The sequence below is a fragment of the Daktulosphaira vitifoliae genome, unplaced genomic scaffold (assembly GCF_025091365.1).
Source record: "Daktulosphaira vitifoliae isolate Bord-2020 unplaced genomic scaffold, ASM2509136v1 Scaffold_5, whole genome shotgun sequence".
NCBI lineage: Eukaryota > Metazoa > Arthropoda > Insecta > Hemiptera > Phylloxeridae > Daktulosphaira > Daktulosphaira vitifoliae.
In genome coordinates, this window is record NW_026099576.1 from 15,200,617 (window position 1) to 15,217,350 (window position 16,734).

General features: G+C 26.4%; 1 protein-coding gene across 4 annotated transcripts in view; it reads right to left on the reverse strand.

Moving 5' to 3' along the window:
- Positions 1-16,734, reverse strand: part of LOC126906514 (metabotropic glutamate receptor 2) — a 161,839-nt gene that overhangs the window by 84,393 nt on the left and 60,712 nt on the right. The window contains exons 1-2 of one of the 4 annotated variants that reach the window (XM_050687062.1): positions 16,083-16,268; positions 10,588-10,903 (exon numbers count right to left, since the gene is read on the reverse strand). In XM_050687062.1, coding sequence (XP_050543019.1) covers positions 10,588-10,807 — 220 coding nt within the window. In that variant the 5' untranslated portion in view covers positions 10,808-10,903; positions 16,083-16,268. Of the gene's footprint in view, positions 1-10,587; positions 10,904-13,590; positions 13,693-15,940; positions 16,045-16,082; positions 16,269-16,734 lie in introns of those variants that run through there. The other 3 variants (XM_050687063.1, XM_050687061.1, XM_050687060.1) reach the window with 3 other exon arrangements.

Below are 16,734 nucleotides of genomic sequence, written 5' to 3' on the forward strand. Positions count from 1 at the left end.
ATGTCGGTACAAATTTTTTTTTTTTTCATTTGATAGTATATATCATAACCTTTGATTTGATATATGTTTAAAGGAAGCAGTATTTCCGGAACATTTTCAAAAGTTCAGTTGAAAAAGATCTATGTTTTTTACAATATTTTAAGTTTTGAACGCCCCCTATATAAGGGGAAATTGTCCAATTTTAATAAAAAGTATGTCAAATGAAAGATGTACTTATAATGTATTTAGAAAAAAAAATTTGTGCTGATATATACATTTTTCAAAAAGTTATAGCATTATTAAGTTGAAAATTTAAAATTTAAAATCGAAAATCGAAAATTTTAACACAAAAATAGTGTTTTTTTAACTACGGCAGCTGTTTAAATGTAGAAAAAAAAGTGTCGGGACAAATTTTTTTTTTTCATTTTATAGTACATAAAAAAAGCTTTAATTTGATATATGTTTAAAGGACGCAGTATTTCCGGAACATTTTCAAAAGTTCAGTTGAAAAAGATTTATGTTTTTTACAATATTTTAAGTTTTGAACGCCCCCTATATAAGGAGAAATTGTCCAATTTTAATAAAAAGTATGTCAAATGAAAGATGTACTTATAATGTATTTAGAAAAAAAAAATTTGTGCTGATATATACATTTTTCAAAAAGTTATAGCATTTTTAAGTTGAAAATTTAAAATCGAAAATCGAAAATTTTAACACAAAAATAGTGTTTTTTTAACTACGACAGCTGTTTAAATGTAGAAAAAAAAGTGTCGGGACAAATTTTTTTTTTTCATTTTATAGTACATAAAAAAAGCTTTAATTTGATATATGTTTAATGGATGCAGTATTTCCGGAACATTTTCAAAAATTAAGTTGAAAAAGTTAATTTTTGTAAAAAAGTTGCTATTTTAAATCCCCTCCATATATAAGGGGAAATTGTCANGTTGCTATTTTAAATCCCCTCCAATGAGCAGGTTAAGTGATAGATTTTCAAAAAAATGATATCAAATGAAAGGTAAATATCTAAGGTTTAAGTATAAAAGAAAATTATGTTGATTTGTTGATTTTTCAAAAATTTATGGAAGTTTTAAGAAAAAAAAGTGAACAATTTTCGAAAATTAGCGATTTTTAAATTTGTAATTTTTTTGGATATTTCCCCCATTTACGGGGAACGAGGGAATTTTTTTCAATTTTTAAGGGTAATGTCTTCAACTAGATACNGAATTTTTTTCAATTTTTGAGGGTAATGTCTTCGACTAGATACGATTTGTGATCTTTTGACATATTGTTCATCAAAATCGATCCAGCGAGAGCTGAGATTGAGCGTTCACAGACACAAAAAAAAAAATAAAAAAACACATCATAGTAAAATTAATACCTTCTCAGCTTCGCATCGAAGCTAAANATAATAAAAAAAAAACACATCATAGTAAAAAAATACCTTATCCGCTTCGCATCGAAGCTAATAAACAAAGTATCTTAACTTGTCTAGCGTGGCAAATTTTATTAAATATTATTTACTCAATATGACCTCAACATAACTTTTGTTGCTAAAAAAAATGTAGCGTGAAGGGTATCTCGGCCCTCTCAGCTTGCTACCCTCGATCCTCATTAAGGTACATACACCATTGGGTCTCGGTGAACATGAATATACACAACTACAACGATAACGAATAGTAACAGTGAATTTTTCGTGTTGGATAAAATATTTTGATTAACACGACTCATCATTTTTCCGGTATGATAGTGCAACATACCCATCTCAACGGAGTTTTCTCAGTCAGCATTCACATTGCCACGCTTTTTTTTTACTGTATCCTACCTTTATGGTTTTTTTAATCGAACACTTAACATTTCCACTGACAAAATGGATTTAGGTAAATTGTTTGGACGTTAAGAAGTGATCCACAGCAAACTTCAGTGTACACATTAATATTTTCAAGATATTAATAACTTTTTTAGAATAGAAATGATCAATTTAATAATAAAATGTTTTCATCGTTCGGTAAAAATTAAACATCATCTGTAATAAATGAAGAAGAGAAGGATAGTGTAGATTAAAGATAATGAAGTACCAGTGAGCTTTCTTCTGGAATATGGCAAGAAATCTTTTCTGGCTGCCGATATTGTCGCGAATAACGTGTCTGTTGCGCGATAACAGATGTGCGTAAGTGGCATACGATTTCACGGATGGCTGCGGTGCGTTAACGACAAAATGTGAAAAAGCACACGAGCGACGCTTCTGGCGTTCGCAGCATATTATGTTATTTATATGTAAGAGAAATAAATAAGGATAAAGGGTTACCTCGACCCATATGAAATATCCGGTACCCGATGACACGTCAACCGTCCAAAGATAAAACGGGTCGACTCGGCGCGGGCATCGTTTAAAAGCTTGTTAAGTTCCGCGCTTTATCGGACCGGTGCAGAGGTCTTTTCCTTCGCAGTTTTGTCACATGGTGGAAGCGACGACGGCTAAATGACCTGCGAAACGTCGATGCGCAATATTAATGAACACTGTCGGGTCCGCACCTCCTCTTGTCCTCCCAGTTCCATTTACACTATGTACAATACAGCTGGGTACGCGTTCCGTCCAACCGAAGCTCCCTATATTATATGTGGTCTCTCGTTTACGGTTAGCCTAACCGAATCAATAGTCATCATTCACCACTACCAATGACCAGTCGCTCATTAAGTCGATCGGTTTATTCCTTTGCCACTTTTCAAAGAGCGTATATTGAACGCGTTAAACGTTTCCGGAATCAAATATATTACTCCGAAACAAAAAACAACACTATAAAAACACAACAATTTTAAGGAGGGCGGCCATTAAACTAAAATAAAAGAGAAAAATACGCTTTCTATTTAGCATCTCCGGAAACCAAGTGAACACGGAAGAAAATTATTCATGAAACATAAAATGACACAACTTTATAAAGATTACCATAGATTTTATGTTTTTATAAAAAAAAAAAAAATAATTAAAATTCTGCATACATTTAAAATAATGTTTCAATGCACGGCATACCAATCTTAGCAGTATACATAAAATATCCAATTCAAATTTATTAAAAATTTAAATATTTAAGTTTAAACTATAATTAGAATATAAATTAGAAAAATCAAAAAAATACGAGGGAAATGTTAGAATTTGAGTTTATCGCTCTACAATTAAGATCTTCAAATTTTATTTAATTTTAGTTCACAATTAACGGTTTCTGTTTTTTAACATTGTTATAATAGTGGATTTGTTTTATCAAAACAAAATTAATTTTATTCAATAAATACAATGTATTTATTGATTAATTGAATTTTAGCCGACTGAAGTTAAGTGTGTTCAATACATTAACTGACGTACGTTTGCATTCAACATTGTTTTATACTATTTATAAATTAAAGAGTTCAAACGTAAATATATGAATAAAGTTAAACAATGCAATTCATTGGATACTATAGTATACAAAGTTTTAGGCGAATTACACTTATTATGTCCAATGCGCCTACATAGTATTTTATTTAAAGTAATTCATCACATTCGATATATTTATATATATAATAAAAGACAACTGTATTATATAATAAAACATTGAAAAATTAGTCAATGCTGAAAAAATTATTTAATGATATTAGATTTTTAATTATTTATTTATTTTTTTATCACACTGTGATTAAAATTTAATCGAAAACGCTTATTGCTGCCAGAGTTTTTTTATTTAAAACCTGAAATTTTTACTACGTCTGTCTAAAGACGTTCTAAATGTACCCTGAAATTTTTGTTGAAATCTACTGATTTTTGACTGAGTTATGAGCTTTTTTTTTAAGTCTATGCACATAGTTGTAGTAAAATAGGATTTTGCTTTGCGCATGTTTAATTTGTTTATATTTTATGTTAGTTTTCAGTAAGTGCGACTATTTTTTTGGTAATTGCTTTTAGAGTTATACTTTTTTTACATAAAACATCATATCGTGCCCCGCGTAGCTGAGTATTTTTACCGGAACCAGTGAAACCCAACCACATCTAGTTACCAAGATATTATTATATTATGATATAATCAAATAATTGTGGCCTGGACTAAATTTTTAGTAAATAACATTATTATAATATTTCAACACCAAGAAAGTTACTCGCTATGCTTAAACAGTCTACGACTATTATATACTATTTTTATTCAACAATTTTTAAAACACCTCATCGAATCGAGGTGTTATAAAATTAAACATATAAAATAAGGTTACATTTTAAGTACAAAGAGTTATTTATTAGTTAACTTAATAAATGCTCATAACTTTAAGTATCTGTTAATAGTTATAGTATTTATCTTAATGACCATTAATATGGAACTTAATATAACTAATTAAAACAATATACTTCTAGAGAGCATACTAAAATTACATTTTCTGCTAAATATTCTTGTTTGCATTAAAACTCTATTCATTAAATTTTAAATAGAAAGAAAATTAGGTTATTAAAAACAACGCAAGATTTTATATTTGTAAATAAATTTCGATAATAACATTACAAGAAACTTTGTAAAATTCATAATAATTATAATTTATCACAGTGGTAATTTATTCAACGCATAAAATAATGAAAAGAAAACTGGTAGCTTACCAGTAGTCCACGGTATTTGTAAACACATGAATTTTTTTTTTATTGTTAAATTTGAATTACAATAAAACAAATAACAATATTATCAAACAAATTGCTTAACTGTATTATTCCGTTTCACTTTATAAAAATGTTGACAATTATTTTGATTTTCAACTGATTTAAATAATATTTGCTATAATTCAATTGCAGCAGTATAAAAAAAAAATTATGTCGAATAAAAATGATTGAAAAAATGTACATACATTAAATGAAAAATATTTAAATGTTATTCCGCCTTTTTACGCATCTTAATCAGTCGATGGAGACCAATTTCATCTCCACCAAGAAGGAAGTTCCTGAATGTCAAGTTTTTCTAGAATATCACAAATATTCCATATAATGATATATAATTAACATAAATCTTCGATAATTTTTTCATTCTTTTAATATTAATATATATATATGTACAATGATGTTTTTATAATCATTCAGATGTGTATAAGATAATAAAATATTTTATGTAGATGCTATATAATAATTCACTATTGAAAAACAATTATTGGATTTAATATAGAATTATTTATTGACTTATAAGTGACTTCGATGCAAATCTGTTAAATTTCACAATTTCTACATTTTAAAATTTGATTCAAATATTAAATTATTTGTTTAATTAAAAATAAAATAATTTACTTTCATTTTTATTTCATTAAAATAACAGTGGGGATAGTTATTTGCCCAAGTGAAAAATTGTTCATATGCGAGAGACATATTTTTAATAATATTCAAAATTGAAGAGATTTTTCAAATAATTGGCACTGAAATTTTAAACTAGATTATAATCAGGTTCTTTAGACACATAAAACAACAAAATCGGTCCAGTGAGATCAAAGAATTTTCATAGACAGACAAAATAAACATATCATAGCAAAACTAATACCTAGTTTCGCTTCGAAGTTAAATATTAAAAATTACTTATAAATTAAAAAATAAATAACACTAAAAAAAATTTAATGGTTAACAATAAATTAATTAGCCTGTATAATAAAATAATTTTTTTAAATAGGTCAGAGAACCTTAAAAACTTTTAAGAAATTATTATTATAATTCGTGAATCTCATGAAAAATTCACTTTAACAACTTAACATCTTAAATCAAAATAATACAGTAAAAACAAAAAAAGCATTATTGTTACATAAATTTTTTTATCGATTGAAACTTTAAGTTTTAACAAAAAATTAATTGTTTGGTATACTAGTATTATTTTTGTTTTGAATATCTATGTTCTTCGAAAATAATTGGTTTTGGAAAATACCAACTTATTGTTTTATTTGACCAAATGAACATTTTGTAAAATAACAACAGTTGAGGTATTTTATTTAAAAAATAACTTTAAAATAAGTCTATACAAGATCATACATTGTGAGAACACTTAAATTGTTTGTGCTTTTAAAAAACACTATCTAAAACTATGTTTTCCTTCTTTTATTTTTTTTTAGTGCATTCAAATAAAACATTCAGTTAAGACATTTCTTTGCTCGTGGGTGGTGTACTGTTCATTTGTCATTTGACAACGGTAGTTTTCTCACCAGTTTTCAATATAAGAAAGAACAATGTGTCTACTCGTTTGTATCGATTATTGTTTTTTGAAACAAACATAGTTCTTTTATTTTTGGACTTGGGTTCAAAGAAAAAGCCGTTTGTTCCTTTTGTGACGAAATAGCTCATCGAACAAATTGGCTGACATATGCGCAATAAAAGTTTGTATGTTTAGAATAAGCCTTACTATAATTAATTTTTCTTATTAAGTTGTTCATCTAGTTTAGTTTTGATAAATGGATATATAATACTAAATCTGCAGTAATCAATGTCTTAGAAGTTGTTATAAAATTAAATTTGTACCGCATCAAAGTATTCTAAAGTGCATTTTTGCAACACAATATTATTCAATTTCAAAATATGTAGTTTTGAGTTGAAAAAAAGGTTGATAAACAAGTTAACATAATAGCACTTATTTGTTTTGTTTTTGATTGAATGTGAAATATACATAATATACTGATTCAATTAAAAAGCTCTAAGATGCAAATTGACATAACCAAATTATCACTAATAGAGAACCGGTATTTCAAATCTCTATAAATCTCTACTTTTTGTGTCCTATTTCAAAGGATACATGTCTTAATATTTACTTTTATAACAACTTTAAAATTTACAATTATAAATTAAGATGAAGTTAAACATATAAGATATATTTATCTTTTATAATTTTATCTGTCATTTTGAAAAAAAAATTCATTCATATTTTTTTTTATTAATTGATTTAAATGTTATTTTTTATTTAAAAATTTTGAAAAGAATTGAAATAAAAAGTTATAATTTGGTATCATAACGCAAAAACTATATCTAAAAATTTTAGTTTTGTATTTTACGATTTTAAAAATTTGGGTAGAAGTCTTTTTTTCCTATCGATTTCTGATGTCGAATAAACCTGATATACTAAGGTAAACTGGCATTACTAATAATCGCTCTTCTTAAACGATTTTATACACTATATTTGAAATCAAGCATTCGTAAGAAAGCTTACCTCAATCCTTATTTTGCTATTTTTTGGCGCGATTAGGGTCAATAAATAAGAAATTCTAAAAAATTTATATACTAAAAAATTCTAAAATGCCCCTAATTCATAATGCAATTCTTTTTTTATGTATAATATATATTTCATTATTATGTAAAATATTAATTAAATATTACTAGTCTCTCTATTTTTCTAAATGCTAAGCCTTGCCACAATTGATTTGCTATAGTAAGGGTGGTTAACACCAATGATTTCCCGTTGTCTTATGCGCAAGGCATATGTTTTTTTTCCATCGTAAAAACACTCATATGGTCACCCAACCATGAGTCTACAGTCGTATTCGAGACCTAACACTACAGTTTTGTCAGCATCTATTGTGTCTACTGCACCACATCACACCCGAGTTGAAGTTAACACTCTCATAATAGTTTTAAAATACCTTTAAGTATTTCAAAAAGGGTGTACATATTTGTATTTAAAGACAAAAATCAATAAGTTTAATATATCTTTAAGAAGAATGTTATTAAATTATTTCTACGGAAATATTTACCTAGCACCATTTAAGGAATCTTTAACGTAGATTAAATAAAAAATCCTTCAAATTCCAATTATTCAGCGTTAAAAATTATTCTGGAATCTACTTTTTTGTTGGTAGTATTTTGATATTTCATTATTATTTTATTTAAGAAAAATTTGGATTATTAATCCTAACTATACAAGAAAAATAATACATAAAATTTACTTATCTACTGACGAAAGACATATGATAACTATAAAAAATGTAACTTAAAGAGATTAAAAAATATTTTGACATATGTGCATCTAAAGAATATGCAATTTGAGCTATAAAAAAAAAAAGGGAATCGATCGAAGTAAAAACTAACAGCACGTATTGAACATTACCAATCAGTACCATTTCAACTCTCGAGTTATTTCTATAAACAAATTCGAATATACAAAGGAAAATGTTGTAAAAAATGCCTGAATATAATATAGTATATATTTCTATCCGATATAAAACAAATGATGTATTTCTTGGGATATTGCCACATGGCAGATTTTATATATTTTTTTTTCTTAAATTAAACATAATAATTCATCATTCCAAACGATCATCTTTTGTTACTAGATATTATGTTTGCAAAGGCGTTTAAAATTTGAATAAAAGCTAAAAAAAATTGATGACACTATCAAAAGGTTTTTGTTTTTTAGCAATTTCTCTGCATAGATCTCTAAAAGTATGCAAACCAACGACGACATCATATCCCTCCGAATGGACCTCATTACGTTGAGACATCATTCTTCTTTCGTACATCTACATAAATATACATTTTTAAAGCTTCAAATGGTGCGTAAACGACTGTAATCTTTTATTATCACTATTATACCCTCTTTGTTGCCAATGTGCCATTACACAAACACCTTCTTTTGTAAAATTAATATGATTTCCGTATTATTAACATTAAAGTAAACGCAGATTTTTAAAAATATCAAAGTTCAATGTACTTTCCATCTTCAATACCATTATTATTGTTATAAAACCCACAATATGTCATTTTCAATATGTTAATTGGTTTATGTTTAAATGATAGATGAATTACCATTAATTGTTCGAGTGATAAACATACAATATATACAATATAGAGATAATACAAATAAATATAACATTAAATTTCTTAAAGCGCCCTTTAATTTATTTAAAAATTTTTTTTTTCAATCACTAATTCTAGTAAATAAAAATGCAATTGAAGTCTGAGTTACGGACACTACAATTAAAATTGTCTTTCATAAATATATCTATAAAATCCTTTTGTTCAATTACATTTCAAATTATTTCTAAATGGACTTTTTTCGAAAATACCAGCTCATTCAATATGAAACAACCATGCACATCAATGGGTGTGTATTAATATTGTTTAGACAACATGACCGCTAAGGTGGTTTGCGAAAACTTAGAGCATTTTTATACGAACTCTGTTTGTTTTTTCTCAGCGGTCGATGATGACCGAGCCAAGTGTTCGTAATCGATTGTTCTAGGGCTTATTAAACTGTTATACAATATTAGGACAACCAAGCACTGGCCATATTATATACTATTTTTCAGATGAACATTTGTTGGTAACGTGTTTTCAGTGAATTCATTTTCTTCGACGTGGACACGGCTGAAATGATAATCGTGCCTTTCCGTCATAAACTCACGTATATTCTATTCATTTTTCGTTTAGACGTTGGAACTTTATATACGATTGTAAAAGGATCTGGGAAAACGTGAAAAAAAATACTGTCTTATATTCAAGTACAGTATGGTATTTGTGAGTAGAATTTTATTTTGGATGGAAAAAATTGCATCGCAATAGAAATGAAGCACAGTACAATCATATTTTACAACATATCAAAAACAAAACCTTATATTATCATAACATTCGTTACGATTAACAACATTCTAAGAAAAACAAACACTTGTGGACTTAGTTTTATACTACTTTAGTATAAAACTCTCCAAGAAGTCGAATTGTATAGCGATTGGGATTTACGACTTAAACGGTTCTTAATAAAACTTATAAAATTCGTTTGATAAATTGTATGAGTATTCCTAGAACGATAAGTTATAACGCTATTTTACCATAAAGTTAATAATAATAAGTTAATAAGTACAAAAATATTGGAATCAAAAATATTATCTATCTATGAATAAATATAATGGTGTTACAAGTAATTGTTTTTTTACAAACGCAATATTTTTTATTTTATGTAAAGGAGGTTTTCAATTATTCTTTAAAGTTATTTGACATTTTCTATTCTATTAAAGATATCTCCAGGTTTATCTTCGTTGATATTATACATGAGTTAACTTTTTCAATACATATAATTACTATTTAAACTACAGATGCTTAATATTGGGATTTGTATAACTCTTAAAATTATTAGTATATTTTTATATACACATAAAACAGGCTACATTGTATATTATTTAAGACACTTAAATATTGTTCAATATTTTTTAGATGAAAGTGTTAAACTAGCTGTTAATTAAATTTTATATATATATATATTGTTGGTGTATGTTAATTCATTAATAAACGTTCGATTAAAACTAATCATAGTTATGTATATATTTCAGGTATTCTGCAAATACGAATGTCCTAAAACTTTCTAGCATAATAAACGCCAGTATATTTAACTTGAATTATAAAATTGTATATCCAGAAAGAAACATAGACAGGTATGTATGATTTGACCTCTTTGCGTTTGCCTTTAAATGATTATTTTATCCTTGCTCTAAAAAATCCTATAATCCATTATTGGTATTATTATTTTAAGGTAAATAAAGCCTTAATATCATACAGATGCGGTCTACGATAGCAAAATCGAATGTATAGTAAGTATCTACCCAAAAAGTATGTTTTTAAAGTTCAACTGAAAAATGTTAATCATCTTTTACCTTTAGCTCTTGGCTTTTTTAATAGTTTGAGCACGATTTCATCATAAGCCTTTTCCTCGGCTACACCAGAATCCTTGACCAATTTTTCTTTCACGGCAATGCATATATCGTATTCGGCCAACAGTACCTCTAATTCCTGAAAAGCTTTGACGCCGTAATTTGATTCTTCGTAAATAACGGATATGTAACTCCAGCCGAGAGTTCGAACGATTTCTACCATAGCCTTAACTTGGTACAGATCAGATGGTATTGTGCGTGAAAAGTACTCGAAACGCTGTTTGTTAGTTAAATCAGGGCTTGTGGACCAAAAAGAGACCTGTAACAAAATTATTCAGAAATGTATTATTAATTTGATAAGTGTACAAATAAAATAGATATACTTTTCAAGTTACAATTTAAGTTGTTATAAAAAAATGAATAAAACTCATAAGAATCGGACTATATTAAAATAAATGATTCTATTAAATCAGTAAAATAAAAATGTGTAAAATTGCCTTTTTAAAAATATTTTCAACTTAAGTCGATATACTCTTATTGTGATTCACAATTTAGAAATCATACTCTTTTATGTCTTATGATAATGTTGAAATATTAGTATGACTTTAACGGTATGCAAAAGTATAACTATGTAAAATGATACTAAGTAATAAGTATAATAGACAATAATAAAAAATTAGCCATGTATATTTAACATTAATGAAACATTAAAATGTTAAATTATTTTCATTTTTTGGGTGGTTAGTTATAATTAAAACTTTAGAGAAAATTAAAATTTGTTTTATATGGGTACGCCATAAATCATGTTATTACAATTTCAACTGATTTGTTGAAAAGTAGGAAGTAACTTTATTATATTTATTTTACTGAATTTTTACTAGATTAAAATATTTTTAACTGTAAATACATAACTCAGCGTCAACTGGCTGCAATAAATTTAAATAAAACGTATTATATTCAAGTTAAAACTAATATTAACCGTAGAAAACATATGAATTTCGATTTTTATCTACCTACTTTTACCTCTTGGGGTACTCGAATGAAAAAACACTTTTGTAATTATTTTTCACTACGAACTAGAATATATAATTAAACTTTAAATCCTTATGACTTTTTTCCTTCCCATTAATATTCATTTAATTTTTAGATAATTTTTAATAAATGAATAAAATTGCAATAAATAAATTTCACTATACGTTTTCTTTGGTACTTTTGTTTTATATAAACTATTGAACTAACAATATTGTCATTATCATTTATAATCGAAATAAAAATTAAATTTTTATTTTTTTAATATTTTATAACTTTTGGTAAACGAAAATTAGACTATATTATAGTTAACTATATCTTATAGAAATTAATTTTCAATTTAAATTATTAATGGCATTTTGTGACACACAGAATTAAATAAGTATAAATTATGCGAATAATATGATATCATGTAATTAATGCTCACCAACGACAATAATATGTGTAGTACTGCAAAGTCGTATATCATGTGAAAATTCTAATTAAATCTATCGTGCCACAAATACCAATTATAATATCGAACCACTATAACGTATAGAGGTATGTTATATTACATTATAATATTAACGCTAGCAACTATTATGAAACCTTATCGTATCGTACAACTTTGATAACTCCTTAATAAATAGTATTTATTTCGTATTTGATATTAATAATAAATAAATACTTAAAATATGAGAAACTTAAGCTCAGATGTAGTAAAATCTACTAGTAATAATTCCATCTATTCTTTTTTATAAGAGGAACTGTTTCAAAATAAACTCACATCAATTAACGTTTCAGATAAAAATTTACCGGAATAATTGTTACCCATTAAAATTTATATACGACTGTTTCAAACATAATGAGAATAAGCAAAAAAAAAAATTATACATTTAAAATTTTATCTGTAACTATTTTCTCGATTTTAATGGTGAAGAGCTTATGACCGCTTTTGATTTATAAATTTATCAGTAAATGGTTTTATCTGATAATAATGAAACAATTCATTGAACATTATTTTGAAAACAAAATGAAAACATAAAAAAATAAAAAACAATTCATCAGCCTTCTCAAACTCCCTCCAAAGACCATAAGGCGCTCCAAGTAAAAATTCGTGTGCAATGCTATTCAAAGTTAATAGTTGGTTTTAAATAAAATACAATTCAAAACACAAAATTTGATGCCTTACTTAAATGTATTATATGCGTTAATTTTATAATTTATCTTTTCAGAGGATCCGTAAAAATTGTTGACCTTTTTATAATAAACATAATATCAGTAAAAATACTCTCACATTTGTATATAATCATAGATTAAATAAGACACACACTTCCGGTTGGGTATAACGAAAATAAATAATCAGATTAGTTAGCCTATATTGGAAATAGGAATATAACATCAATGGATTGGTGCATGACAGTATCAGATATACCCATACTTTTTTCGAAATGTAACTTCATACAAACAGTTTAAAATTACCATATCGTATAAGTATTAATGTTATATACTGAGTTTTATACAAATATAATATCGGATTATACCACAAAAAAAAGTACTTGACAAAAATGACTTCTTTTCAAATTTTTTTTTTGAACCATTTTGTAAAGAAAATTGATGATTTAAATTAGAAGAAACCTCAACTAATAGTTTCCGTTTTGTTTCCACGTTCTGTCGTGTATAAAATTATTTTTAACTACACTGGAGGAATTATACTGAAATGAGTGGATATATACACACACATTAAATATTTGTTTAGCACATGTTGACTCCTCTGACAATTCATAATGCACAGTTTTAGATCTATCATTGAAATCTTATTTCAAATTAATGAATTTTTATTAAAGCTCCGAGCAATAATAAAGAAAATTATTTTTATTTGCATTCTTATTCTAGTCATATTACATGGTTCAATAACTGTTATCTAAACAATGTTAATCCTCCAAAAAATTAAAATATTATCTAACAAAAATGAATCTATTTGGATTCTATACAAACCTCAGTACACATAGATAACTTTATTGTACATTTTATTAAAAAGTGTTTATTTGATTGTCATAGACAAAGCGTGACTTATTAGCTTCGATGCGATTTATTCTTTTAGTTTTATCTGTTAGCCTTCGTGTGTTCTTTAATAAAACTCCAAACAATAACGATACTTCATGTCTATACATAATAATTGAATAATAATCCCAAATATTTTCATACATATTGCCCGTCCCAATTTTTTTGTGGCACTTGTTAATAATTTCTATTTCTAAATTTTAAAAATAATTTTTGTTTTAATTATAACTATAATTTACGTTTTAATCATTAACCAATATAATACATTTTTTTTACTTTATATTAAACGTATAGATAACAAAGTTTTCTTTTGAATCTCTTTTTTGAATTATCAGGTATTTTCCTTTAAGAATAAATTTTATGATGAAGATACTATAATACGTTTCTTGGCTCATCCTAAGTCCTGCCTTTGGAGTACTACTGGTCATCATAATCCTTCACAAACTAATGAGCCGCTGAAAGAGTAGCATCAGATCTCCAGCAAAGTATATATTAAAAGTTGAAGACTACCGTCAGTCACCAGCGCAACTATTTTTTCTTTTTACCATTTATTTGCTTACATGAAACGATCCATATTAAACAATATAGTTTTAAAATAAATGATAAATAGAAAATAAGCTCATAAATCTACATTTAAGCTAATTTATAATTGAGTTTAATTCAACACCACCATAAAGGGAATTTGATACAATAGCCTACAGTTATTAAGTATAATGTAAAATTATAATTTTGATTCATTTAGATTCAAATATGATTAGTGATTGATCACTAATCATATTATATGCTACTAGATACTATGCGAAACAAAAAGCACTGGTCTAATGTTTAGATATACAGGGTGATTTTTTTATAATAACCCACTCAATTACTTACAGAATAATAATTATTTAAACATTTATTTTTTTTATTATCTTTAGTTACACATTATTCTTAAATTATTAACTATGTAATACTTTTTATGTTCACCTTTTATGTCTGGTAAGGGTGTCAACTTTGTTTTTTTAAACGGGAACACATATTTTGAATTTAATGAAATGTTTGAGTTTTTAATTTAATAATCAATGGTATTTGAATGTTTAGTATAACTTTATTTGTTTATTGGGCATCAACATTTAAAGTTTCAAATTTTTGAGTTTATATAAATGTATAATACACAAGGGATTACAAATACAGGTAGCTAATTGGTTTTTTATGACATTGCTGTCACAGTCAAGGATTATTTATAATTAATTATGACTATCAATAGATATCCTTTCTATATTGTCAGTTGGTGAATTTATAAACTCGCAACAATGTGTATTACACAATTGATAATAACAATGTTGTGTAACTTCTAATATCGATGTCATAAAAAAACCAATTAGATACCTGTATTTGTAATCCCATATGTATTATACATGTATAATAAACATATACATTGTATATTACCTCAAAAATTTGAAACTTTAAATGTCTATATCTAATAAACAAATAAAGTTATACTATAAATTTAAATGCCTATTACTATTAAATTAAAAACTCAAACATTTTATTAAATTCAAAATGTCTGTTCCCAATTAAAAAAACAAATTTGACACCCTTACCAGACATAAGGGATGAACTTAAAAAGTATTACATAGTTAATAATTCAAGAATAATGTGTAACTAATGATAATAAAAAAAAAATGTTTAAATTATTATTATTCTGTAAATAATTGAGTGAGTTATGATAAAAAAATCACTTTATAATTATATATATATATAATACATATTAATGTATATTATTTAATATTACAGAGAAAATGTTGGTTAAGAGAAGGGAGCATTTTGCTTGTTTGTGTAGAGAGCGTATACATATTTGATTTTACAATACTAAATAGTAAATTATTACAAAAAATAATTTGAAATGAACTCTTAAATATAATATTTTTAGACGTCTGCCAAACTTTATTTTCTGTTATATTGCATTGGTTTTTCATTTCAAAACACAAAGTTCTTAAATATAAAATTTACAACCAAAAGTCTAATGATGGTCTTACAGTCTGACAACGTTGTCGTCAATCACCATATTATTATACTTTAAAATTCTGATTTTGGACCATTGTCGGCCACATTCGACAAACAGTTTGGTTACTCATGTGCCGTTCATGCGATCGTTGGATGCGTTTTGAATAATAATTCCATTTACAAATAAAGGGCATTTGAAAGGATCGACCTCTGTACACCATATACCAAAGTCAGACAGATGGATTTGAACCGCAGGACAATACAGTCGCAGAAAAATAAAAATACTTTAAATACTTACAGAATAATATTTCTCGAAGAGGTTCGGCCAACCTTTGGATACAAAGTTTAAACTTTCACTAAGTATTTATTTTTCTTGAAATAAAGTAAAGAATGAATTAGACAGCGGTATCATGCATTTTATTGTACGTAATAAAACAGACCTTTAATTGTCAGAAGTACAACCACCTCGTCTCGGAACATACGGGAAGCCTATGTGGTTTAATTTAACCGACCCTCCAAGACGATAAAAAGCAGTAAGTCAATCGCAGAGATGGAAAGTCGTAACTACTACATTTTACAATATACACACACCAAAAGGCATTTACGGCGACCAGGATGCTTTGAAACTAATAGAACGTCAACTCGAAATTAAACTGCGGAATAGACAATTAAAATTACCAGCTGATGTTATGGTCACTGACGGTGGAATGTTGTAATTTTAATTAGATTGCTTTCAACTTTGTAGATAGGCTAGTCGATGTTAATAAATGTTAAAGGTTTATAGTGATAGAATAGAAATATTAAAACCACTATAATGGCGACATTGTACATAATATAAAATTATCCTTATAATACTTAGTGACTATTAGTATTGATTACTCAATGCTAATAGATTGAAATTATACACGTGTTTTAATTAGCGTATATAAAGTATAAGTTAATTGTTTTATTTACTTAAAACTTTTCTCCCATATTCAAGTTAATCAATTCATTTTACCATGAATTTGGCGAACACGTCAATATTTATACTAATACGCGTATCTGACATTATTTACATTTATGGAACAATTACGATTAATTTTAAACATTATT